Below are 11,170 nucleotides of genomic sequence, written 5' to 3'. Positions count from 1 at the left end.
AGGCAAAATCCAAAATTTTGAACCTTGATTTAGACAAATTAAACAAACACTAAACTATTATGCATGTTATAAATTATGGAATCAGATGTTGATCAGATCAAATACAGGGAACCTGAATCAAAATGCATATGGATTGGATAGAGTGAAAAAGGTCTGTTTTTTTAACTCGGTTGGCAGCCCTATTTAGGGATTTGATCAAGGGTAAAATTGTATAAATACCCTATTTGCTGGATGATTTAATCTTGCCGGATAACGAATACAAAAGTTTCCCTTTTTAGATTTGAAAATTGGGAAAATTTTACGGACACCTTTTTTAAGTATTCAATATGTCACGGACGTACCAAATTTGGTCAAAATGTCACAGACACCCCTTATTTATGACTTTATTTCAACTTAGTCCACTCCATTAATTTCTGCAGTTAAGTGGCTGTTAACTCTTTTTGAATGGCAAAATTACCCTTACCTGGGAACTCAAGGGTAAAATCCCAAATACAAACCATTCTCTTCATGGGGCCCATCATTTCTTCTTCTTCTTCATTTCTTTCTACTTCACCGTTGCAACCCCGACCACCACCAATGTCAATGACTTTCATGGCAACACTTAGACGGACCATCGTAATCGATGCCCAGGCTCGCATGTCTATCAACATATAAATACATTTTACATATCTCCATCTTCTTCTACTCATTGATTCCTCTTTTATTTTCATTCAATTTCTCTGTTCCTGTTTTGAGTTTTAGTTTCCTGAATCTCAATTCGATTGTTCCAAGCTCAAAGAAGAAGAAGAAGAAGATATTGGCGATCTTAACAAGACAGTAGCTCATCCACCAAAGGAGTTGCATCCCTGATTCTTCAAGGAGTGCTGAGAAGACTAATCTAATTCTAGAGGAGATTCTCAAGGATTTCATCTCTTCCCATCCCGGTAATGCCTTTTCCATGGCGTTTAACAGTGCGCTCGCTAATGTTCGTCCTAACCAAATCTACTCCCTCCACAACCAAAGGTGCCCATATTGTGCGATTTTATTTGTTGCTTTTGAATTTCTTCAAGTTTAGATCAGAAATCAAACAGATTATTAGAGATAAGAATGAAGCAATATTGAAGACCATTTTGTTTTTTTGTTTACCTGTTCACAGCCGACGTCCAACCACCCTCTCTTTCCCCTTCTTCTTCTTATTCTTATAATTCTCCATACACCATAACCGAACCCATCTCTCCACTGAACTTCAAAATTCATCTCTATTTCCCTTCCATTAACCAAATATCCATCATCATCGTTACCCACTTCCTTTCCAGAACCCCCAAAACGAAACCCAGCTTCCTCACTTCATTCTTTACCCTAACTCAAAACCCCTGCCACCACTTCTTTCCCTGGTTTTTGCAGGTTAAATGATGTTAATGACCTCATTTTGTTTTGTTTAATGTTATCTGATCGGATCAATTTGCAAATTGTATGAAATCCAAACTCTAGGTCTTCCAACAGTTTCCAGTAGGAAAAATCAGGTGAAATTTGGAGATCGGAGGTTATTTCTTACAATGGACTATGAGGATTTTAGATTGATTTTGAGGAATTCAAGGGGTGGATGTTTGGAATTTCATGGACACGGCATTCTCTGTTGACTCTTTGGATTACAGAAACGAATTAAAGGATCGAAGGGATGGAATCGTAGAGCAGCTTTATGAAAACAAATAAACAAATCATGGACACTGCAATTTTGGTTGGGCGGGTGTCACGAGTAGTCGAGGGGGCGGGCCGTTGTAGCAGGTGGTGGGGTGGTGGTGGTCGTGCGGGAAGACGAGGGTATGGTGGTGGTGGCGGCGGCAGTGGTGACTGGTGATGGTTTAGTACCTTAAACATAATTTGTCAAACATTGGATACCCAACTTATAATTTTATCAAACGTTAGGTACCTTAAGTGTCATTTACCCATTTTTTATTTAAATAACTAAAAGGGTAAAATTGACATTTTAACTTTGGATGGTAACCCTGCTTAACGTGAGGGGGAAGGTTGCCATTTTGACCAAGTTTGTTAAGTCCGTGACATATTGAATACTTAGAGGGGATGTCCGTGAAAATTTATTTCCTTTCCCTTGGATTTTCCTTGTACTCACACAGCGCTGAGATCCATTCTAGGTTGGTATTGCATTGCCTTAAACTCCTAGAGGGAGCGGAGAGAAAACTTTTGAAGGCGGCTTGTTCTTCTTGGATGGCTTTTGACGACCATCTCCTTTCGATATTTCCCACCTAATAATATGGATGAGCACATGATAGGGAGGAATTTAGGACTTGGGCTTGTGTATTTGGTATCATTCACATCTGGAAAACCTCTGGTGGCTAGTGAATTCATGATTCTCAGAGAGAGAGAGAGAGAGAGAGAGAGAGAGAGACCACTATCATCTATCAACTATCAGGCTGGGCTAAAGGCTTGAATTCCCAGAGAGTTTTATTGAGAGTTCACACTTTACACTCAAGCATCATGCTTCTTTGGTGACTGATTCGCCCAATTGCCACTGATTCTGATGAGTTTCTGGCTGATTCTAAACGATTTCAGCCATTGAAATCTTTGCTGGCTGATTCGATCCCTAATTCCATGTTTTGAAACATTGTTGGTGAGGCCGTTAGGGTGTCCCCCTTCTTCCTTGGTCTGGCCGTTGTGTTTGGTCTACCTAATCCATGAGAATTTGAAATTTGAAATCGCTAATGAAGGAGCTATGAGACATGTGAGGCATTTGGAGCCTTAGAACATGATATGCACCCCCCCTGCCTGCTGGGGTCGGTAATCTCTGACTTCTGTGGTCTTACATGTGAAAGAAAGAAAGGGCACCTGATTCACCGATCATGTATATATCACACTCTATATATGAGCCAACCGGATCGGCTTTAGGTAGGTGTTCAAATATATGGGCCAACCGGACTGGCTTTTGATGAGTTCTGGCTGATCTGGATTACAATAGGATCATTATTGGTGGGGACGGATCCGAATCCCAATTCCGCTGCTGCAACAGCTAATCCCTGTATCACGCACTAACTAATCCAAGAGATGTAAGACGAATCCAATGATCAGCAACAATTAACTTGGTCCCACAAGATATAAAATAAAGTGACTATTATGGGCTTCTGTAGCATATTAGCATTTAGCCCAGGGGTATTTATGGGCAACACTGGCCCAATTGGTATATCTGAGTTTCATCCATACAAACTTAAAGGTAAATTTGAATGGATACCACTGGGCTCCCATATTAATAAGTTTCTCATGAGGACCTTAACCGGTTTGGATTTTACGTCCTATGGCCCTAAATCAGTAAGATAGTTCAAGTCCGGAATCAAAACCCAAAAAACCAAGTTGTTGATGCACTAAGCTGAAGGCTTTCTCTTTTAGGAGCAATGTTTGTCGAATCTATTGGGTTTGAGGTTATAAATGGTCAATATAAGATGGATCCTTATGTTAGTTTGATTTTGGAGCAATGTGAGCTGCATGCTGGTGGTCACTGAATCGACATCCTTTACGTTCGCCTGCCCCTATTTCCATGTGCGTCCTAGATACAACGAGACGTGCAAAGACCGCCTTACCCCCGTTTGGGCAAGGTACTCAGACAGGGATAAGATGGTCTTTGTGCGCCCCGTTGTATGTAGGGTGCACATGGAAGTAGGGGCAGACTCCAAAAAACCAAAACTATCAAGGGTCTAAGAGATTATTGGAGTTATTGTGTCATTAGTCTAGGGTTTATCTTTTTAACCAAAGGTATTCTTTAGAGAGTTTTTGGCCTAAGAAACTGTATATTAAATGAATAAAATTTTAAGTGTACAATGAGTACTTTAGATGTAGGTTATAAGTGTCATTAACCCAAAAAAAATAAAAAAAATTTTGAAGAAATATGCGTGATAAACAAGTTGAGTGAATAAAAAAAATTTGAGATTAGGATCTTCACAACAAAAGCATCGTCTCTCTCTCTCTCTCTCTCTCTCTCTCGTTATAGAGAGTCTTGGAGAGGGAAGCGGAGAGAATGAAGCGGGAGGGTCGGTGCGTGGTGAGGCCTTCCTTAAGATCCAACAGGTTGACGATGGGATTGAACAGACTCACTAACACAATCCTTTCTATCTATGTAAATGTGGAGTCATTAAAAAACATTAAATTATTAACATCAACAGTACGTATTACGTATTAAGCGTGATGGACCTCACCTCTACCTCATATGAAATCCCCTTCTTTTCTATCCATTTCAAACATAACCAGACCAAACGGGTCCTTAAAACAGTCCCATGCGGAAACGCTAGCAGTTTTTTGTTTTTTGTTTTTTTTTGATAAAATAAACGCTAGCAGAGATAAGTAAAACAGAGTGAAATACTAGTACAACCCCACATTACTCAACCACTGTGGACAATCTGACCAGACTACCACGTGTTTCAATCTCTAATGCTCATTTGTAAATAGGGAAAGTAAGTATTCAATAGTAATAGTATCCCAAGGGTCAGCCAATACCCACTCCTCAAATAAGAGGTAATGAGTTTAAACTACCTTGGGGCCTATCCCCATCCCCTATACGCCAAGGTTTCAGGATCCACCGGTTGGCCCTTTAGTCTTGCAGACCTCACCACTAGCTCACTTCAAGAACGAACATAACTATAGAGAATCTATTCTCAAAAATTGAACTACTTGATGGATTTTTTAAAATTTTTTTAATTATTTCATATTGATACTATAAAGACAATTTCATTTTTTTTTTTTTACTGAAAAACTATTTTTTGACTATTTCATGAAATCAATCCGATATTGAAATTCAAATCATACCAAATCTAGTCTAAATTTGGGCTAAGGCTTCTCTTTTATAGAAAAAAACTTATATTTAAGATTTCAAATAGACAAACAATATTGAACCAAGTGGTATGATCCAAAAGGGTGACCATTAAATTGTCCTTAATTACACAAAAGGATGATACTACCAATGGTAATGGTGTAACCTAAAAACCTCATGAGGTAGATATTTTCATTACAATTTACCCTTGCACTACCATCATCTGCAATGTACGTTCACAAGTATGGAATAAAATAACCCGCCAAAAAGCAAGCGCATTGTAAATTAAACCGCAAATATCATGACCAATGATTAATCAAAATATTTGAAACTCTATTCAAACAATAATATTAAAACTAATATTATTGAGGTTTTGTCCTTAATTACACAAAAGGATGATACTACCAATGGTGTAACCTAAAAACCTCATAAGGTAGATATTTTCATTACAATTTACCCTTGCACTACCATCATCTGCAATGTACGTTCACAAGTATGGAATAAAATAACCCGCCAAAAAGCAAGTGCATTGTAAATTAAACCGCAAATATCATGACCAATGATTAATCAAAATATTTGAAACTCTATTCAAACAATAATATTAAAACTAATATTATTGAGGTCTTGATTCTGACCAATCATAGTCCGACAACTCGCATACTTGAATGTTCATCCTTTTGGGATGTAGAAACTCTATTGAGGATCACCCCCATTCATGCTTGTACTCCATACAATGAGAGTCCGATGTGTCACTAGTCCTATCGGTAGACATCAACCATTGGAAAACCACAATTACATGAAATGTAAACGCAATAGGAAGTGCCTCTTGTGAACACAATGGTGGTAAACCAAATTGGGAATTTTGAGGGATAAAAATTTAACACAATTATGTGCCTGCATTTATATTTCCATTCTAATCTTTATTAGAAAAATATACAATACGGTTACCCTAGAACAGAGTGCCCAAGTCTGTCCAAAGTTGTGAATAAGCAACTGTAAAAATTAGGGATCGCACATTACGAAATAATCATAACAAGCATATGAAAAAGAATTATAATAATTAATTTTAATAAAATTAAATTGGTTTGATGGACACACATCAAAACCAATTATCAAAAAAAGATATTTACAAGGCTAAAAAGTGCAAGATGGTTTAAATTACTGATATGCCCCTATTAGGGAAAATGCAAGTATGCATTAAAGCCTAAAATGTAAAGTGGATGGAAAAGAGCCTTTCAGGAACCCTAAACCAAATTTGATCGCGAAATGATCAAAATGCTCCTAAAGGGCAAAAGAGTAAAAATGCTAGGATATGTATTTTAAAATCATTGCAAACATTGGAAATGATGCTAAACATCATAGGATGGCAAGATGTGCAAATTTTAGGCTGAAAAGTCATTTTGAGATTGCACTTGTGAAATTATCAAAATGCCCTCAGAAGGCAAAAGTTGAAATGTTTTTTTTTATAGAAAATAACATAAACATTTTTTTTAAATGCACAAAATTATGCATGATGATCCTACATCCTGATGTGTCATGTACACATACTGAAATGACCCAAATTCATCATGTACATGCCATGACAATTTTATAATACATTTTGCCCTATTTATGAAATATGATAAAATTGAAACATGTAAATAATTGTATTAAAAATGACAAAAAAAAAAAAGACTCATGTATGAAAATGCATGCTATACAGTGAATGATGTTATTCTGCATGCATAAAAGTCATAAAAACAGCATGTGCTTTTATATATTATTTTTTTCCTAATTTTTTGCATCAAATCTAAGAATGACATCTATTTCCTAAGGGGGTGGGGAGCATACATAACATGATAAACAACAATGGTTAATGAACCTAGAAAATCAAACATTGTGCAAGGAGTGTTATATGATTTTTGGAGTAATTTTCTGCATATATTATATTATATTTATTATTTTTTGGACTGTTAAAACAGGGGCATAAAGGAGAGCCGAATTGGCCCAGACCAAAGCATTGAGATATCAATCAAAATATGCTCTTTGAACAAATCACAGTTGTTGCTTATAAAATTTATCTACTGATTATTTCAGTTAACAAAAATACATTGTTTTGAGTTTTGAGTTTACAAAACTTGACATAACAGTGTTCCTACCTCATTTAAAGACATTTTTTTTTGACAGTTTTTTCCCTCAATTCCCCTTCCCCAATGACGATCTGACGAGAGACTGAAGCCTCCCTTATCCCCTCCTTCTTCTTCTTCCTGCCACCCATGACCAACCCGCCATGCCCTTGCACCTCCACCCCTGCTGCACCCCACCCCCTACCCACCCTTTCTTCTTGCTGCCACCCAACCCATCCGCGCATGATTAACTGGTATGAAGAAGATCCCCTGTTCTTCCTCCGTCCCCACTCCCTGCAACACCGCCCAACCTCTGGCTTTCCTTTGCTGTGTTCAATCCTCATGCTTACCGTTACCACAACGAGTAAGCGAGATAGGGTGAGGTAAAGCCTCAGACCAGTCAAAAGAGCCTCCTTAACACCTCATCAGACAGGTAGCAAGAGCTTTAACATAAAAGGCCAGTGTTCAGCCAACCAGCCCTACATCTAAACTTATAGACCCATCGAGAAAACAAGTAAATCCCTATACCTTGGTTATGAAATCAGATTCCTGTGTATGGCTGCGTGAAACAACTCCATTTTTATTTCCATTTTCTCCCCTATGTAAGAGAGCTGTCCTTTCCAATCCCATTAGAAATAGATATAAATACCCAACGAATTTGCTCATCATTCATTCTTGGTTTTCCATTTCAAAAAGAGAGAGAGAAAAATCATGAAGGAATTGAAGAGCCCATCTTCTTCCTCTCCATAATGGTAGCTCCACCCAGAAGATCAGAGCAGCATCACCAACACCTACGCATGACTAGACTCGTCAAAGAAATTGATATCTGGGCTCACCATTCCAACCATGGCCTCGGTTGCTCTGGCTCTCTTCCTCTGCCTGCATTGTCTTGGAGAAAAACAGGACGACGACAAGAACCATTGATCAGGTGACAATGGAGACGAAGCCTGTAAAGATGAAGAAACATTGGAATCTTTTTGCCTTGTAAGCTTTGAAGCATCGGCTGATGGTGGACGTTTCTCAGTTACTTCTCATCGTGCCTTTCTTTATGTTGCATTGAGAATGGAGATCATTACCGAAAAAACCAAGAATGGAGATCTTGATTCTGGCATCGAAGGAAGTAAACCTTAACTGATTAGAGGGGTTACAGATTGATGGCTTATTTTATTATTATTATTATTATTATTATTTTGGTGTGTGTGGAGATCTTGCTAGTACTGCCAGAGAATTAAACTGAAGTGATACAGTCAAAAACCGTCAGAGGTGATTTTCTGATTAAATGCCGCTACCTGCTTTGCATTCATGTTCGGTCCCGAGAAAAACAAGTAGGGAAGGGAAGGGTAAGGCAGAGGCAAGGTAAGGGGTAAAAATGTCAAACACGTACACAAAGAGAGGGAGATACACTGTAGTGGGAAGTTTTGTAAACCAAAAAAATCAATGATCTCTAATTTTGTCAAGTGAAACAGACACTGGATAGTTTTGTAAAGATAAACTCAAAAGTGAGTATTCCTGTAATATTCCTTATTTTAAAAGCCTCCAATGGCCACACCACATCACCAGTTTGGAATCAACGTAGACAACTTCTCGGAACAAGTTCATGCCTCTACTGATTGGAACCCCAACCTCCTACATTCAATTGGCATACCACACCCTGGCTTCTGTCTAGACCTCGTCAACTGCCATACCACGCCCAAATTCTGTAAAGATGAACTGGTTTTGAAATAGATGTGGCGTTGTTACGTGCAAAGTAAACTAAAAATTAAATATAAAAAAAAACAGAGAGAGAGAGAATATGTTTTACGAACGAAACAAGGACGTCTAGCTTGGGTGAGGAAGCCTACCTCATCTCTAATAAGAGATAAATTAGGGATTTATTCTGCCTTCCATTTCATATTATACTAGACAAAACCAAAGAATTTACAAACTCCTAAAATTTCTCCCACATATCCCACTCCTCAGTACAACGTAATATATATAACAAATTACAAATAAAAAGTAATTAAATAATGTGTAACAGGTGTAGCCCATCCAGCCACATGCATTGGAGGCTACAGGGTCCAACCCAGGGTTTGGCAGGGATCCGTCAACTTTACCCGCTTCTCAGATGTATGAGAGTTCTGCAAGATTTGGAGACATGGTCACAAGTGTGGTAATGGAATATCGCGAGTATCTGCTAACTTTTGCACTCTTTTAGAAGTCAAATACTATAGAAGGAAACAAAAAATATTCAATGCCATCTGTCCAAGTCATCACTAATCATCAAAATTCGTGATCCCTCCAAGATCTTGCACTTTTACCTGATTGTCCTCATATACCCTTTCATGAGTTCCGTCAGAGTGCACCAATCCAAGATGGTTCGACCAAGTTGTAATTTCATCTTTTTTCTGAAGACCGAATCAAAAAAATATCAATTAACCAGGAATATAATGGAGGAAGAAAACAAAGTATGTTGGAAATAATAGATTCAAATGGCCTTACCGAAAAATAACTGGATACAATGTCAGAATCTGTAAGATACTTCTTGGGAATATGCATCTGAATAAATGTAAAAGTCCACTGAACCAAAAGAAAAACAATATTTGTTAGTCAGAATAAAATCATTTTTCTAATATTATGGAATACATCTTAGCAGTTAATGTGCAACCATTTATTCTGGACTACGCTTTCAATCCCTTACCTATCAAATTGGGGTGGGGTGGGGTGGGGTGGGGTGGGGTGGGAGGTAGGAGACGATAAGATTACTCTACATGGCAAGACCCCCACAAGAAGTTGTTTATGATGGTTTGTGATACTTCATTTCTTGTACGTGTCAACAGAGGTGCGAGGAAGATATCAAAATGGATAAACACATATTCCTCCCCCCCCCCCCTCCCCGCCTCTCTTAACATCCACTCGTAAAGTTGTCTATTACCCAGATCCTGCAAACCATCAGTCGAACCACTTCCCCTCAAGCCTTCAGTTAATTTTGTTCATAAAGATTTTAGACCCACCACTAATGGGGTACTTTTTTTTTTTTTTTAATGAAAAAAAAACCATATATATAAAAACTAAAAAGAGAGAGAAGTTTGTACAGTATAGATAGAAGGCGATATAGGATATTGGGATACTTAATGTATGGATAAATAACACTAAGCCTACACAGCAAAAAAATCTGGATTGGGATCCACTAGACATACTCCCACAAATAAAAAGCAAGTAAAAAACAAAAAGATACCTTAACAAACTCTTCGTTTGCAACATCCAATTTCTTCTGTAGACGTACTTTAATTTCCGCTAAAGTCTCGCCTTTGTGAATGATAAAGAGAAAAGGGTTTCCAAAGCACTGTAAGAGATGTTGAAACCAAAAGGTTTAAATATAAGAACATTTTGACAGTTGTTTTTCTGCAAAAATGAGCTTCATCACTCTGCAAAGACTTTCTACACTTCAAATAAGAGTAGATACAATCTAATATTTTTTAACTTCTAGCTATGTTTTCCGATGTGGCAAACACAAATCAAGCGATCATGAGGACCAGAGTTTTCCTCTTCTTCAGGAATCTGCAGTAACAATCAATACTTAATACCTTTCAACAGTACCTTCAATTTGCTCGAATATCAATTCAATGTCTTAGCCCATGCTTCAACTTGTTTCAAAGCATGTAAGCAAATCTGGTTGTTTGAAATGAAAGTAGAGAAACTCGACATTTTTGTTTTTTGAGGGGGGGGGGGGGTGGAGGGAGGGGGATTGGGAGGTGTGTGGGATTCTGGGGCGGGGATTTTAAATAAATAAATTAGAAAATTCCTCGAGTAAAACTATACTTTTCCACCACAGAAGTTTCCAAAGCCAGACTTCACCACTCACCCGTTTGCAAATTCAGCAGGATAAAAAACGAGGTTTTAGACGTTTCCTGTACCCATGGGAGTTGGGACTACGTGTGGTTATATTATCCAAAAAAAAATCAGTTTCAGAAGGTTTTTGTAAAAAGTCTCGTGAAAAGCATGGAACATTCAAAAAACTATCAGGTCCAGACCTCACAAGACTGGAAACTCAGCATCTTTTAACTCGATTTGAAACATATAAATACAAATAAACAGGCATAGCCATGCACCTACCACAAGCATGCAGAAGTACAACAGAGAAGAGTAAGCTATGCTTCAAATATGCTATAAGGAAAGAATATAACTACCTCCTCGACTCGCAACGGCCCCTTATAATAGCTTATGTACTCTACCGTATGGTTTTCGCAAAAGACCTGCAAGGATGTTATGCAAGAATTAATCACCAGACAAGAAT

At 37.9% G+C, this 11,170-nt stretch overlaps 1 protein-coding gene across 1 annotated transcript; it reads right to left on the bottom strand.

The window, feature by feature from the left end:
• Positions 1–8,997: 8,997 nt before the first annotated feature.
• On the bottom strand, positions 8,998–10,581 carry LOC122643853 (ubiquitin C-terminal hydrolase 12-like). Its single transcript, XM_043837426.1, has 6 exons — positions 10,522–10,581; positions 10,387–10,434; positions 10,112–10,219; positions 9,376–9,453; positions 9,195–9,281; positions 8,998–9,084 (listed from the first exon to the last, which is right to left on the bottom strand). Exons 1-6 carry the CDS (start codon positions 10,579–10,581, stop codon positions 8,998–9,000), a joined length of 468 nt encoding a protein of 155 aa, XP_043693361.1.
• Between the last annotated feature and the right edge of the window lie 589 nt (positions 10,582–11,170).

Source organism: Telopea speciosissima, chromosome 10 (assembly GCF_018873765.1).
Source record: "Telopea speciosissima isolate NSW1024214 ecotype Mountain lineage chromosome 10, Tspe_v1, whole genome shotgun sequence".
NCBI classification, from domain to species: domain Eukaryota; kingdom Viridiplantae; phylum Streptophyta; class Magnoliopsida; order Proteales; family Proteaceae; genus Telopea; species Telopea speciosissima.
Note: the sequence above shows the minus strand (reverse complement) of the source record. Positions and strands in the feature narration are given on the sequence as shown.

Excerpts from the sequence above, each read along its gene's own strand:
- LOC122643853 (XM_043837426.1), bottom strand. The coding sequence starts at position 10,581 with ATGTCGAGTTTCTCTACTTTCATTTCAAACAACCAGATTTGCTTACAT. Across the intron at positions 10,435-10,521 it reads GCTTACATGCTTTGAAACAA|ATTCCTGAAGAAGAGGAAAA; the intron begins GTTGAAGCATGG and ends TTGTTACTGCAG. Across the intron at positions 9,282-9,375 it reads TTGTATCCAGTTATTTTTCG|AAAAAAGATGAAATTACAAC; the intron begins GTAAGGCCATTT and ends TTCGGTCTTCAG.